Source organism: Schistocerca cancellata, chromosome 3 (assembly GCF_023864275.1).
Source record: "Schistocerca cancellata isolate TAMUIC-IGC-003103 chromosome 3, iqSchCanc2.1, whole genome shotgun sequence".
In the NCBI taxonomy this organism is placed as follows: domain Eukaryota; kingdom Metazoa; phylum Arthropoda; class Insecta; order Orthoptera; family Acrididae; genus Schistocerca; species Schistocerca cancellata.
In genome coordinates this window covers 292,643,746-292,660,604 of record NC_064628.1, presented here as the reverse complement: position 1 = coordinate 292,660,604, position 16,859 = coordinate 292,643,746, and the positions used below count along the sequence as shown (strand labels likewise).

At 44.0% G+C, this 16,859-nt stretch overlaps 1 protein-coding gene across 1 annotated transcript in view; it reads right to left on the bottom strand.

The window, feature by feature from the left end:
• LOC126176277 (partitioning defective 3 homolog) overlaps window positions 1–16,859 on the bottom strand; it is a 286,886-nt gene that overhangs the window by 230,037 nt on the left and 39,990 nt on the right. The window contains exon 2 of the mRNA XM_049923426.1: window positions 310–674. Within this exon, the coding sequence (XP_049779383.1) occupies window positions 310–531 (222 nt within the window). The 5' untranslated portion in view covers window positions 532–674. The remainder of the gene's footprint in view (window positions 1–309; window positions 675–16,859) is intronic.

The window sequence follows — 16,859 nt, the reverse complement described above, 5'->3', positions numbered from 1 at the left end:
AACGCTGTGGACACGCAACACGTCCTCCCAGCTGAATGCCACTCCGTACACTGACTCATCAGATATGCGGGTCTCGCCACGTAGCGCTGCAAAGATCCACTACTACTTTCCAGATGGCAGCACCAGTCCTGAAAATTTTGGATTCCACCCCACGTACAAACCCTTGGGGAACACCTACTGTAGTACCCCAAGATACTTTCACAGATAGCTAGACTGACAAATATGGTGTTTGCCTTTAGGGAAAACATTAGGATATGATGAATATGGAGTGAATGGTGATCTGCAGTCACGGTGAGATTTGTCACTCACCGTGGAGTTTGCCGGCGCGCTGATGGTGGCGGTGAGCTGCTGCCGGTGGGAGAGGCCGCGGTGGCGCTTGTGCACCTTGTACGTCTGCCGCCAGCCGAACAGCTGCTGCAGCTTGTCCGCCACGTCCGAGCATCGCGGGCCGCCCCCGCTGCCGCCTCCGCCGCCCCCGCTGCTGCCTCCGCCGCCATCGGCATCGCTGTCCGCCCCGCGGCTGTCCAGCATCGTGGTCGGCACGCACTCCTCACATGTTCACACACTGCCTCCGCATCCACCCCACTCCCTGCTTTCCCATAATTCGCAGAAACACTGTTCTTTCGCACTATCAGGAGGGATTCGAACCACGTTGCGGGTGTTATCTTGCGTATCTAGTAAACACGTTCAAAACGCGCTGTTTTAATATAGCTGCTATGAGGAATAACTGAATAAGCAAATCTCTTTTTTTTAATTAACAGCGTTACCAAAACACAGTACACATCTCTTCCTAAACAAATTTCACCACAGGTGAGGCACCATCAGTAGGCGCTTGTTTACTTCCTCTATCTACACAACCGGCCATTAAAATTGCTACACCAAGAAGAAATGCAGATGATAAACGGGTATTCATTGGACAAATATATTATACTAGAACTGACATGTTATTACATTTCACGCAATTTGGGTGCATAGATCCTGAGAAATCAGTATCCAGAACAACCACCTCTGGCCGTAATAACGGCCTTGATATGCATGGGCATTGAGTCAAACAGAGCTTGGATGGCGTGAACAGGTACAGCTGCCCATGCAGCTTCAACACGATACCACAGTTCATTACGAGTATTGACTGGCGTATTGTGACAAGTCATTTGTCGGCCACCATTGATCAGACGTTTTCAATTGGTGAGAGATCTGGAGAATGTGCTGTCAAGGGCAGCAGTCGAACATTTTCTGTGTCCAGAAAGGCCCGTACAGGGCCTGCAACGTGCAGTCGTGCATTATCCTGCTGAAATGTAGGGTTTCGCAGGGATCGAATGAAGGGTAGGGCCAAAGGTCGTAACACATCTGAAATGTGACATCCACTGTTCAAAGTGCCGTCAATGCAAACAAGAGGTGACCGAGACGTGTAGCCTATGGCACCCCATACCATCACGCCGGGTGTTACACCACTATGGCGATGAATACACGCTTCCAATGTGCGATCACTGCGATGTCGCCAAACACGGATGCGACCATCATGTTGCTGTAAACAGAACATGGATTCATCCGAAAAAAAGACGTTTTGCCATTCGTGCAACCAGGTTCGTCGTTCAGTACACCTTCGGAGGCGCTCCTGTCTGTGATGCAGCGTCAAGTGTAACCGCAGCCGTGGTCTCCGAGCTGTTAGTCCATGCTGCTGCAAACGTCGTCGAACTGTTCGTGCAGATGGTTATTGTCTTGCAAACGTCCCCATCTGTTGACTCAGGGATCGAGACGTGGCTGCACGATCCGTTACAGCCATGCGGATAAGATGCCTGTCATCTCGACTGCGATACGAGGCCGTTGTGATCCAGCACGGCGTTCCGTATTACCCTCTTGAACCCACCTATTCCATATTCATTCATACAGCCATTGGATCTCGACTAACGCGAGCAGCAATGTCGCGATACGATAAACTGCAATCGCGATAGGCTACAATCCGACCTTTTCTGCAATCGCGATAGGGTACAATCCGACCTTTATTAATGTCGGAAACGTGATGGTACGCATTTCTCCTCCTTACACGAAGCATGACAACAACGGTCAACTGCTGTTTGTGTATGAGAAAAAGGTTGGAAACTTTCCTCGTGTCAGCACGTCGTAGGTGTCGCCACCGGCGCCAACCTTGTGCGAATGTTCTGAAAAGCTAATCATTTGCAAATCACAGCATCTTCTTCCTGTCGGTTAAATTTCGCGTCTGTAGCACGTCATCTTCATGGTGTAGCAATTTTAATGGCCAGTAGTGTAGAATGTGGACACTATGTTATCGCTACTGTTTCTTGTTTATGTTTATTGCCTCTCATCTTCAAACTACATTTTGCACACTGTCACTATCATTCTATTTCAACCACAGACATACATACATGCTTACAGATACAGGATGTCCTAGAAATGTTGCGACAAACGTGGATGGGTTGTAGAGGATGTCTTGAGGAAGAAATCGAGGATGGGACCCCGCATCCGGAAACGTCATCCAACGACGCTACACAGCGTCGATGTTATATTCCATGGCGCCTGCCATTAGGCCACCCATTCGGCAGTAAATGTGACTCTGTACACCGACGGCCTGTAGACGGAACGTTTCGCAATGTTGTTTGTTATTCCGTGGCCGCAATTGGTTGTCACGATCGTCAGTGGAGAAGACGGAGCTAGCTGCTGCGTAGAAAACCTTTTGTCCTATGAATGGAGGTTTCAGAGGCTTTCAGGCGAATCGAAAAGTTTTTCGGTATATAGGACAAAAAGTGGAGATGTAAACCCGTGCCCGAAACAGTCATCCACCACGGCAATAGAGCGTCGCATTCATAGGAGACAAGGCCTGTCTACGCAGCAGGTAGCTCCATCTCCTCCACTGGCGATCGTGGAAATCACTGAATAACAACAGAACATCGCGAGACGTTCCGCCTATAGTCAGTCAGCGTGCAAAGTCACATTTGCTGCCGAAGCGATGGCCTATTGGCAGGAACTGGCGCTAAAATTTCGACGCTCTCGTTAATGACGTTTCCTGACACAGGTTCCCATTCTTGATTTGCTCCTCAAGACATTCTCTACAACCCTTCGAAGTTTGTCGCAACAATTCTGGGACACTAAGTACATGCGCACACTTCCATCAGGAAATCAGGACGAAATCTTAAATGTATGATGTATACTGAGGCACGAAACGTTTGCACATGTCGGCTTCGTCACACACCATTGTTTTAAAGGATCTGCTCGAGCTGTGAGGGATGCATTGGAAGGCGTATTGCTGTATTTCAATGGACCTTTCGCATTCTGACGATCTGCCTGCACCAGTTTACTGCTAGTTGTTTAGCTCATTACGAAACAATTTCAGCGTAATTCGTTAATTGCTCATATGTTGTGGAGTTGTAGCGGTGTTCATATTTTCCCCCTCGCATTCGATCGTCGAAAATAATAAAATTTTTGTCGTAAGACTTTACCCAGAAGCACAACAACCGATCAACCAAGGTTCATAACAGGTCCATTATATCAGTGTGTGTCAAAATTAACATGTGCCAACATTTCTTGCCTGAATATACATTTTTTCACCATTACAATTTCTTCCTAATTTGCCGATTACAGAGATTGTCTGAGCGTGCTTGTGATGCAGTTGGCGTAGTCAGACACAGCAAACACAAAATGTAATCTGAAAGTAAGATACAATAACGTGAACATAGTAACGATAGCGTTGCCACGGAATTCGCAGAACGGATAGAGCTTAAAAATCAAGAATTATTTTATTTGCCTCTGGAAGAGCGAGACCGTAAAGGTACATGCTGAGTACGAACAGAAAACCAGCGATTAATCTGAGTCAGATGATGTGAATGGCGCTAAATTTTTCGATAAACTTCACGCTTCATGTCCTCTTGTATTACTAAAACTTTAAAATGCGGGATGTTCAATGTGGATTGTGTGTCCTTCACATAAATTAAAAGATGAAGGATGGGAAAGAAATGATTTCAACTCACGTCTTACTTCGAAGTGTATAGCACCTTCATGTTTTAAATGGACATAAAACATATTGACACACATGAGAAAGATCTGAAACTGGGGACTAATCCATATTAGGGAACACAGTCTCTTAGTCGCATAGGAATCACAGAATAAATATGAACTATTGATGTCTGTATCAACTAAAGAGTTTAAGTGGAAAAAATGGCGAACGGAGATTATATGGAAAATAATCTAAAATCATGAGAAGTAGGAAGGGTTGTCAAACTAAATGACCAGCAATACCGCCCACAAAGCTGTGCCAGTCTTCATTTCAAAACGTCAGTGCATTCTACTAATATCAGGTCTTTATCCACTGGTAGTTTTTGCCTTTGTAAACGATTAACCGTCGTCTGCTTTGGATTCTTTGGTCGATGAAGCCTTTACGTGACCTCTGTTTGAATTGTCAGTATACCATCCGCATAATTCCTGTCACTTATTTTCCTGATTACGGCCACAGTATCGCTATAACCGAGCAGAAATACTAACGACAGCGCTGAGTTTCTCCAATGCAGTAACTACGACTGATACGAGCTATCAACTAAATTTATTATTAGATAATAGCTCCTGCTTTCCTTCGCTACCTACAGGAGTTCTGATTCGCCTATCGATCGAAACAATGCGAGAAAGAAGCAAAAATAAATAGTTTGCGTTCCAAGTACTTGAAATGATGTTCACCCACATATTTCAGTTTTTTTCCTCACTACTATCAACAATTTACACTAACGTAGATCTGCAATTCCGGACAAGTATTTGAGTTACTCATCGTTATCTGAGGAGTATCCATTACTGACCGTGAAGGTCACAGGGGAAATGCTTGAGAGCAGTCCCTAGATAGCTAATGGCTCTCGACTGATAGCCTCTTCCTCTGACCTACTGCCTTCACGTAGCTACCTACAAAGCCTAGCTTACAGTAGTCCACTTCTTCCTGCATCTGCGTACGTATGTCAGCCATAGAAACTAAAAGTGATCGATAGCTCCTATAACTGATCACTACAATGCTTTCTTAGTCATGACGCCAGTAGAGGTGGGTATGTCATTGTAGACCAAAGTAAATACAGCTTCATCCAGAATCCGAACCACGATGCAGCAAAATATTTTTCATTTACGCAGAACGTTAACAGTGTTAATCATATGAAATGACAGAAAAATCCTTGCAACCAAGAGGCAATGTATCCACAGCGGCTTCGATTTTGCTAATGTAATGTCAGATTTGAATAGCAAGTGGCTTCAAGATAATATCGGGGATAGGAACATCCTCACTGCTAAGGCGGAACAGTTAAAAGCCTTCACCAGTAGTAATAACAAATATAATTACCCACGATCTCTCGAAATTAATGACTTACATCCTGAAATTTTAAAGTTACTTATGTATTTGAGGAAGCATTTGCATTTAATATTACAGACCTTTGACACTGTCTTTAGCTGTTAGAAGGGAAATACCCATTTTAGTTCTAGATTTACCAAAGACTAGCATAATTTTTGTAGGACGGCGTGACGGGTTCGATTCCCAGACGGGTTGAGGATTTCCTCTGCCTCGGGACTGGGTGTGTGTTGTCATTTCGTCATGATCATTTAGTCGTCGTCGTTGTCGTCATCATCATCTGTGACAGTGGCTAAAAACTGGACTGTGTAGGCGCCAATAACTGTGAGCGCTCCACAAACCAATCATCAGCATCATCACCACAACCACCACCACCACCATTTTCTAGGAAGAATCAAGCTAGAAAATGTATTTCAGTCCGTTTCAGAAATATTACATAAAATAACAATTGAGAACGTTAACTTTTTTGCATAATAGCACAGGAAAAAAGTTTATGTGAAAGCTACAATTTCGTTTGTAAGGAAAATATTGGAAGAGTGTAAGGGAAGGGGTACGAACAGGAAGTGGCTCACCTGTACAGCACGTGGCATCACGTAAGGAGATCGATTTTGATTCAGCCTATAAAATCGTGATCGAGATGTCAGGAAGTAGTTAGAGAGCAGCTGGGCTGTGGTGAAACTTCTCGTCGTCGGAAATTACGGACGGGAGCCCAGCGCCTAATGAAGAGAGAAAGCCCACAAGCGCGGTCCGGTTACGGCAGTGTGAAGTGGAGGCATCCAGGAGAGAAGACAAAGTCCCACCAGTGTACGCATGGGAAAAGCAGGTGTCACGTTGAAATTCGTTTCTCTTTGAAGTTTGAATGGAAGAATTCCAGGATCTCATGTCATACCACACGTACGTAGAAACGAATACTATCCAAAGAAGTGTGTAACTGTGTCCATTTATGTCAATATCGGTCTGTAACCTAATGATGGAACTATATGTCTAATATCGTTTCGAGAAAGGCATGTATATAATAATACATTTTCAGGGAGAAGCGGTACAAATGCAGCTAATATTACCTAAGATTAGAAACAATCTCAACGGGTTTGAGATGAGTACCCGAATGGCTAAATTTGAAGACCACTGTACTCAAAAGCGTTCAAACTACTCACTTTAAATTAAATAAGAAAACGCTTATTTTATGAGAAAAGAGGTGCGAAGATTACTTGTACGTGAGATTTCAGAGTGTTTCTCCCCCCCCCCCCCCCCCACACACACACACACAGTAAATTAGGGAGAGCAAGTAATTCTCTGTTTCGCTAGGGAGAATGCGTAATTCCAAGCATAAGTTAAGCAAAAACCTCCTTTTCTATTTAGAAGGTCACATTCTAATGCAATCTCAACTTCCTTAATAACACAATCCCAGCAGATGTAAGTGCACGCCATAATGTGTGTTACTACATTCCGTCGGTGGCCAGTACCGTGACAGTGTGCCTTGGAGTCACATACTTGCTCGACTTTTGCAAGCGTGCCTGACGCGCTGTAGACCGGTCCTCCACGGTCCTAATGGTAGGAGTGATGTAGGACATACCACAACTGCAGGAGATACGGTAGTCACCCGCCTTGCAAATACCAAAATCATTCTTTGTAGACCCAAGGCTGTGCTAATCTCAGATGATGGTCGAGAAACGCAGTTCATACCATATTTCCCCAAAATACGATCAACCATGTTGGTAATACTACCTGCGTAAGGCAAGAAAGGTGTAGGCTTAGAAAATGGGGTGTTCACCTGCCAAAATTGCTTGCTGGTACCTCCTGGGGTTGCTGTGCTCAAACCCTAAGATCAACTGCTTTGGCACTATCATACTCTGTCGCTGAATACTATTGCCCAACTTGGATGAACGGTGTTCACTGTAGCAAGATGTGCAACTCAGCCAAACAATGCGACTTATCACAGGCTGGACACGTAGCACTCAAACTGCATGGCTACCAGTCTGAAGTAACATCCAGCCTCTAGCTCTACGAAGATCAGATGCTCTCCTGAAGATCTGGAGAAACATTCAGAACCCCCAACTACCCATACACAGCGATATATTAATAGCAGAACATCAGCGTCTGAAGTCAAGAAAAGCACCTTGGCCAACTGCACATCATCTTCAAGCCTCCGACATTAACATCAACGAAGTGTGGAGAAGTTAGTGGGAAGAATCAAGTGTGGAGAAGTCAGTGGGAAGAATCGTCAGTGTTCAACGGTCATCTGGTTGAAAAGCCTTCGATGCGAGTTCCAGGTTTCACACTCTCCAGACGCCAGTGGAGAACCATCAACCGCATCCGAACAGGACGAGGGAACTGCGGATCTCTAAAGCACAAACGGGGCTGGGCAACACCTCCAGATTGTGACTGTGGAGCTGCCCTGCCAACAATAAATCACATTGTTGGTAAATGCACGAAACGAGCTTTCGGGGGATCAATAAATGGCATCCACCATGCATCACTTGAAGGGCTCAACTGGATAAACAGATTGGACTTAGAAATCTAATAACTTGTCTAATGTGTACATAACTTAGTATAATACTTTGGACATTTGATTCTGTACCTTTATTTTGCCTGTCATTTCTTACACTGCATACTCTTAAAATTATGTATTTGATCCAAGCTCTGTATCATCATAAGATAAATGAATAAAACTGCCAAAATATCGGCGGTTGTCAAGAACATTATCCATCTGCATTCCCATAAGTTACCTGGAAATTCCTTAGGGTGGGAGACGCTCAAGGTTAAAAATATACTAAGACCGTCGTGTGTCCAGTCGACGATGTGGTTATTAGAGACTGAGCACAACCTGCGGGGGGGGGGGGGGGGGGGGGGCTAAGGAATTCGGCCGGTCTCTCAAAAGAAATGTACCAGGATTCGCATAAGGGAATAAGGAAACCCGTGGTAAACTTAAATTTGGATGTCGGGATCGGTATTCAAACAGTAGTCTTCCCGATCGTGTACCCAGCATGTTGCCACTGTCGTTATCCGCAACATTTTCTGTTTACGGCTTCTTGTTCACACTTAGTTTCGATGCTTCTTGGAAATAAGTTAAAAGCTTCTTCACTGTTTTCCAACGAAGGCAGAGTACTCTTCAGTGGTGAGCTATTTTTAGTGACAGCATCTTACCGAGACTGGCAAATGATATCGAGCCCGACAGACGAGAACAGTCGATAAAGATTATCTCTACAACGGCTATTTGCTTTTAATTTGGAAGCTGGCTGGCTTTTCGCAGCGATATATCGGACAGGGACGGCTTAGTCCACCGTTGGTGCTCGTTGCTAACATGAAACCTCATATGTCGAAGGTCAATTATCCCTGGTTTTATTACAGACCTGAACAACGCCGGTATTCATTTGGCTCGAAGTAAGGTATGCCGACATTCTAGTAATGTGACGCAAATGTAATTTTGTTGTTCATTCAAATGTCTAATAATCAGCGAAATCGTTAGAAACTGAGCGGTAGCTCAGTTGGTCCAGGAGTGTTTAAACCACCGGCCGTGAGCTTACGGGAGATGTCACCATCCTCCAGTAACACAGGAAAACCGGTAAATGCAAATTCGGGAGTGCGAAGCGAGACATGAACCAATGTCCAGTCCAACGAGCTCTAAGGGCGTTGTGTTGTTTCGAAGCACATTGGGTTATACGTGTCTGTCGCGTTTGGAAGAGCTGCCACTTCATTTTGCCAAGGTGTATACCTGATGACACTGTTTACACCAATCTAAGCACTGTCCAGATTATGACATTCAACTTATTTTTCTTGATAGGTTCCGAAAGTTTTCACTTACAGCTATCCATTTCGTGTCACGTTATAGAAGCAAATAGGAACCCTGATTCAGGCTTTCCGCATGTTGACGGAGGACACACTTTTCAAATTCAGGAAGAGCAAAAGGTATTGTACAATTAGTACAGAAACAAGACTGGATGGTAAAAGCTGAACGACTTGAAAGGGAAGCAATAGGTGTGAAGGATGTGAGACAGCAACCTAACTGAAGGAAACGAAGAAGAAATTTGGAAAACTAGTTAAAGTGTACTGAGAAGAAATAAGAACTTTGCAGTTCGCTGATGGCATAATACTGTCAGAGACTGAAGTTCTAGGAAGAGCAATTAAACGAAATGGATAGTGTCATGAGAAAGAGATCACAAGATGACCAAGTAAAACAAGGGTTTCGGAATGTAGTCGAATTAAATCACGAAACGCATCAGGAAATAGATTATGACATGAGGCACTGAAAGTAGAGTTTTGCACGTGGGCATTAAAACAAATGACGATGGCTGAAGCAGAGAGAGAGAGAGAGAGAGAGAGAGAGAGAGAGAGAGAGAGAGAGAGAGAGTGTGAAAAAGATAAATTTGTATTTAAGTGCCAGGAAGCTTTTTCTTAAGCTATTTGCCTGGAGTGCAGCATTGTACGAAGTGAAACGTGGACGACAATAAGAATATAAGCTTTTGATCTGCGGTATAACAGAAGTATACTGAAAATCAGATGGGTACAACTAATGAAGTTGTAGGCCTACTTAATAGGTAAAGGGATAAAGGAAAATTTATGGCATAACTTGACTAAAAGAAGGGAGTTCAAATTGATATAGATTTCAATAGTAATGAAGAGACGATGCGGCTTGCACAGGAGAGAGAAAGCTACACCAAACCAGTCTTCAGGCTGGTGATAACAGCATTAAGATATTGCAGAGGAGGAGAGGATTCAACGTCTGGATTTCTGTCTGCATTGCATAAACAGATGTCCCACTTCCGAAAATGGATGTGACTACGTCCGAAACTGAACAAGGTAAATAAAGCGAATTTCGAACTATACGGAGTGACTGGATGCAGTAAGCCACCTCCTTAACAAGGAACATTAGTCACCGGGTCCAGTAGAAGCTTAGGGGCAAAATAATGTTTACTCATAGCAGGCCTGGTCGTTCTGGCCCTGGCAGAACAGTCGCAGCTGTGCGTTGCAAACGTCCGCATCGTAGCTGATAGCGCCTTTTAACGCCAGCTGTGCCACGATAGAGTTGTGGTGTTCTTTCTTGCAAACTAACGACGTCACGATTTCGCGGAAAAATAACGATAACACAACGATGTGCGGGGAGTGACCGATAAGTCACGAACCAACCCGATACTGAAGTCTGTCCGCGACCACTCTTCTATTCGGACAGGTGTGTGTTTGTCACTAGCTAATATATGGTCGTCCATGAAACTAAATGTTTCCCAATATTTCAGTTTACATTGAGCAAGGTACGATTTCAAGCTTACCGCCTGAACGGTGGAGTACACCCCAGTTCAAAAAGTTCCGTACAAGCGACGCCAGCGCGGCAACTACGATAGCATCTTGAATCAACAACCTTAAACAACAGATGGGCATTAGACCAGTCAGTTGTGAGTTGTGAGTAGGCAGTATGTCGACGTCGATTTGTCACAAATCTCAATGGACCAACGAACTGAACGTCTCTAAATCATTCATCAGAATGTTTTGAAGAAGAGTCTGTGAAAAGACCGCACACCTTGACACACTAACAGAAACGACGCGAGGACGCATACTGCGGTTTGATTGAAATGCAGAACGCGAACGATTATTTTCTGCAAAAAAATCATCATGGATGGCGAGACTGGGTGATATCGAGAAGGATCTACGTCAAAATGTAAAAGTTCAAATGAAAAATCAACGCTTTAACAACGTACCCGACATTCAGTCTAACGTGACGCGAGAGTTGAACAATATCCCAAAAGACGACTTTTCTGGCAGTTTCACATGATTGTACGAACGTTCTGTGCGTTGTAACCTAGTGGGGAGAGACTATGCGGAACGCCTGGAAGACTAGAACTACTATTTTAACTTTCGTGTATTTTTATTAACCAATTTTCTAAACTTTTCGGACTGAAGGGGTACACGACACTTGTTGATTCCTTTTGTATTTGTTTGGTCTCAGAAGATACATGGCCCGCATATGCATCTGCTAATGAAATATAGATCTATTGAGAGACTACAGTTTGCATCATTCGCACTCGCATGCTACAAGGCAACACCAGATCGTTTACTAGTCTTCCGTACAAGTAACAACTCACCGTCATTTAGAGAGTGCAGTAAATTACAGACCATCACTATAAACTCCATTTGATTAACGCCAAAGCGGCAGGTTGGAAGAAGTTAAACCGGTGTACAGATTCAGTTAAAGGTTAGATCAGTTATCGCATTTATCAACCAGTCTTCATTACTGTGAACATATGCTTAAGATTTGCAGGTGGTAAAATTAGTTAAATTAAAATGCGACGCTAATACCGTCTGGTTACCTTTCTATTTGCCACTGCTTTCGAGTCAGTGTGAATGCAAATACTCTAACACCTTGTCATTTCTCCTCGTTAGGATGAGCAGACCCTGTTCTACACATTCCTAACCCAGAAACCTTTGAATGTCACCGGGAATCGAACGAAAGACTTCCCCGTCATTAGTCACACACAGAGAGAGAGAGAGAGAACACGAGAAAACCTATTTTGCTATTGAAGCAAACTGGTAGAGTCAGGATACACGCTTCGGAAACGTAATCCTACAGAAGGAACAATAAACAGCAGAAAGACTCTGAAAAACGTAGCCTTTCGTGACGGTTGTCGGCGATGTAAGAAAGTTCTTGGATGTTGGTACCGCGTCATTCTTCCAAAATCTTACGATCCGACGTTTCGGCTCCAGCAGGAAATCCGAAGTTCACAAATCATTTAATAAGGAGCTGCCTCCTTTGTTTTAAAGGTGAAAGTGATATCGTTGATAGCAACAATGAACTGGTGGCGGTTTAGAAAATTGTCAGAAATATAAAATTTATACGACATAGTTTTCTTAGTTTCATTTTCTTGTAAATATTTGTGTATCTCTGCAGATGAGGACGCTTTTACATTCGGTAGAAGCTACTTGCTATCTAAGATAGCGGTATAGAATATTCTCGAATATCTGTGTGGCGCCTTGTTATAAATTGAAAGAGGTTCAAGATTTCATCACCTGTTCATTCACTCATCTGTTAGATCACTATCTCGGTGCTCCTACACTCACATGATAAGGATGTATTACTTGAGTCCTTCGTTATCTGTGTCTTCGCCGATAACGAAAGCTTTTCCGCTGTTTTCTTGTACTAGGGGACTTCAAACAGTATGTTACACATGTCGTCCCACACTAAGATCATTGCGCAACAAACACAGTGGACGAATGAAATGACGCAACTGGAAACTTACTCCAAAGACGAATTACGCGGAGTAGCTCGATTCTTGTGGGCAAAACGTCTAAATCGCTCACAGATTCACCCTAAAATTGTGGCAGTATACGGACTAAATGAAATGTCACAGTCGTAGCGAAATGTTGCCAACAATTTGACCAAGCCATTAGAGGCGTGAGCTTTGTTGTTTGTGTGAAATCTTACACACTACTTAACCTAAATGATCCTAAGGACAAAAACACACACACACACACACACACACACACACACACACACACACACACACACACACACACACACAAATGCCCGAGGGAGGACTGGAACCTCCGCCGGGACCAGCCGCACAGTCCAAGACCGCAGCGCCCTAGACCGCTTGGCTATGAGCTTTGGTGATCGGGAAGGAAGGAATCCATCGACCACAGACCACAATGTCCAGGTAGTCTAACAATTGATTCATAACAATCGAAAATTTTACGAGGATGTAAACGTTCACATAGCGATTCTCGAATGGTTTTCTAAACAAGGAACAGCTTTTTGCCGTCGAGGAACTGAACGGTTGGATGAACGTTCCGACAGTGGTTTCCAGATATGTGATGACTATGTTGGAAAATTGTCTCATGTGTCTGTGTCTAGTTCACTTAAGAGTGTAGAGCAGTATTCAATAACGACTGCTTGGCCAGCTATAATAAGGTGCAATTTATTTATTGAAGTTCCGTCGCACCAAATCTCCGCTTGCATTTGCTTCTTTCGTTGAAACGCGTTTTATTTGTTAGAGCTGCTGCACCACAGGTATTAAATTGAATGTAATCGTTTCTGAATGTGGCGAAGGAATTAAGTGTATCGATCATCGGAAGTAATTTCCAGCTAGATTGTTTACTACAATGTAGCTCGGTCGGTGTCAAAGAAGGAATCAATCCTCTTAGGGTTTTCTCCGTATCAAATCCTTCACCTCTAGCAATTACTTGTTAAAGTCTAAAATGTTAAGTTGTACCATGATTCTTCACTATAAAAAGCTGGGAACGTCATTCAAAGTTAGGAGAAAGGCACAGCCATATAACCTTCAATAAGACTGTGTCTAGTAAATTAAACTGTAAGTTGATAATACCTATACCTCCCAAGTAATCGTGTTAGTTTGAAATGCTCTACAAGAAGATGTGTTCTCAAAGCGTTTACACGAGTTCGTTCTACCTGCTTCTGAAAAAGCGCATACCATATTTGGTTTTCTTGCACATATATGATCCAGCGCGTTTATGCCCCCCTGACATTACGCATCCATCTTCATGTGATAAACACAAACGTGGATAAAGTAAAGGAAGACGTCAATTTTAAATAAGGCTCCATTGACGTACTGAAACAAATTTGTCCATGGAAACTAATATACTCATGTTCAGAAAAAACATAACATCTTGAACGACTAGAGCTAGGGTTCATACGCACAGGAAATGTACAGTAGTATGTTCTGTAGAAATGACTAGCATTTCCGTCACCTCGGCTCAGAATGTGTCCTGTTGCCTAGCAGGCACAGGGTCCGCCTTTGGTTCCTGGTAACTTGCTTCATGGCATCGACACTTATCTTGCACGAATGGCGTACTGTGATAGAGCCATCCTTGCTGCATTCGCCTGGTTCCGAAGTTCATCTGTGGTGGTTGGCATTGGGTCACAGCGCTGCACCCTCATGTGGCGGGCCAGGGTAAAAGCTGACATCCTGTGACACCAAAGAGGCACGCGTTTGTGCAGCAACATGTAGTCATACATTGTCTTGCTGAAAAATGGCGCCTGGGGTGCTGTGTAGAAAGGTTATGGCTACAGGTCGCAGGATGCAGTCACTATGATGCCACTCCCCTTGTCTGTGGCGAACCCAAATGCGGCCATCATTTTCAAATCAACAGAACCTGGATTCGTCCGAAAACAATCTTCTGCCACTCCTGTTCGCAACGACGTCATTCCATACACCATTGCCGTCTAGTATGATCCTGCATATTTGTCAAAGTGGATGATGCACACGTAACTCATGCCGTAATAAATGGCGGCTGACTGTCGCCCCTGATAGTGTCCGACGCGTTGCGCTGGAGCCGAAGAGGACGCAGATCTGTTCTGCAATGTCATTGGGATGAGGTGTCGATGTTCTCGCTAGGTGGTCTGTGTGGTGCGACCCGACCAACCTCATCGTGTTCTACGGCCGTCCGTGAATCATCCTGCACACACCCGTTACATTGCCGAAACACTTCGTCCTTCACGAGCAGCATTTTTCCGGATGGATGCGTCACATTCGCACACGTCAACAATGCGCCCTCTTTCAAACTTGCTGGTTTGGCGGTACGGTTCGCGCATACATCTGCGAGGCATCCTGCTCGTCTACCCAAGTCATATTGATACATTACCTTCGGTTTATAACAACAACAGAGAGCCGACGGCACAATTTATCGGTAGGCGGTGTTGCGCCGCGATATCGATATTGTCCTTGAATCCTTGAACCCGCGGGCCGACGTGGTTCGAATCCTAATCATTTCTACAGTACATATTTATGTACACGTCCTGTGAATATGAACGTCCCATTTCTAGTCGTTGAAGGTGTTTTTGTTTCTGAACACGTGTATAAATTTGTATTTTTCAAAAACAGAAGGGAAGCAGTTCTATAATTTATCATTTTGCAGCGTTCCAATTGCGTAGCTACACGTAAGCTTACCGGAAGTCGGCATCTCGCGCCTTCCGTCAGTGGGACGAAGGGGAGGAAGTTGGCACGAAATGGTGGCTTACGGTTCATAGGTGTAGGTATCTACGTTGCAGCCGTTCAGTCGGAGAATTCGTGGGAAGGTAGGCGGCCACCAATTGATTATCATCGCATGACGCACGAAGTTGATAGGCTGAACAACCTTATAACCATCACATGATAAGGTACTTGTGAGTTACGCAGTAACACTCTTAGTCTTTCACTGTAACTACACTGGGTAGAAAGATAAATATCAATTCGCGATTATACGTCGCTTTTAATTTTTGCGTCGGCAGTGAGGTCATTGTTGGCAGCTTAGTTTTTACGAGGACGAGCAGGTGGTATCTCTATGGAGATTTTGCGGTCAAATGTGCGAAGCGTGATCGGAATGTTGTAACATGATTCTGTTTCCCTGCGTGATTCTGTTCTTTTGTAGCAATGATCAGAGTGGAGGGCAGTATTGTGGCGGTAGACAGAGCTTTGATATGCGCCCGCTTGCTGGCAACGCAGAGCTTCCAGAGGCAGGTAATGGCGTCAGCTTCTTGCTGACAAGGGAACCTCCCCATCGCACCCCCCTCAGATTTAGTTATAAGTTGGCACAGTGGATAGGCCTTGTAAAACTGAACACAGATCAATCGAGAAAACAGGAAGAAGTTGTGTGGAACTATAAAAAAATAAGCAAAATATACAAACTGAGTAGTCCACGCGAAGATATTCAACATCATGGATAATCTGAGCTCAGGAGCGCCCTGGTCCCGTGGTTAGCGTGAGCAGCTGCGGAACGACAGGTCCTTGGTTTAAGTCTCCCCTCGAGGGAAAAATTTTTCTTTATTTTCGCAAAGTTATGATCTGTCCATTCGTTCATTGACGTCTCTGTTCACTGTAATAAGTTTAGTGTCTGTGTTTTGCGACCGCACCGCAAAACCGTGCGATTAGTAGACGAAAGGACGTGCCTCTCCAATGGGAACCGAAAACATTTGATCACAAGGCCATAGGTCAACCGATTCCTCCACAGGAAAACACGTCTGATATATTCTATACGACACTGGTGACGGAATATGCGTCACATGATAGGAATATGTTTTCGACCCACCTAACTTGTACACTTGGCGAATGGGTAAAAAGATTCTTCTACGTTGCCCGATTTAGGTTTTATTGTGGACGTGATAATTACTCCCAAAAAAGTGATGAAAACATAAGAGTCTGTCACTTAAACTGCAACAAATGAATCCAAAAGTCTCACAGTCGCACACTTATCCCTGTGCTCTGCTAAAACATGTGTGTTTAACATTTTTAAATGTTTCCGTTTGTAGACCGTCAAATCCTGCATATATCCAAGCAAATCCGAACATGTCCTGGAATTTTGAAGAGCGAAGTTGATTATGTGTGAGTGCCTGAACTTTGATAATTGTCTGAAAATAAAAAATTAAACTTTTCGCTCGATGGTAGACTTGAACCAAGAACCTCTCATTCCGCAGCCGCTCACGCTAACCACGGGACCACGGCGCTCCTGAGTTGTGACTATCCTTGATGTTGCCTATCTTTCGCATGGACTTCTCAGTTTGTATATTTTGCTTATTTTTTCATAGTTCCACATAACTTCTTCCTGTTTT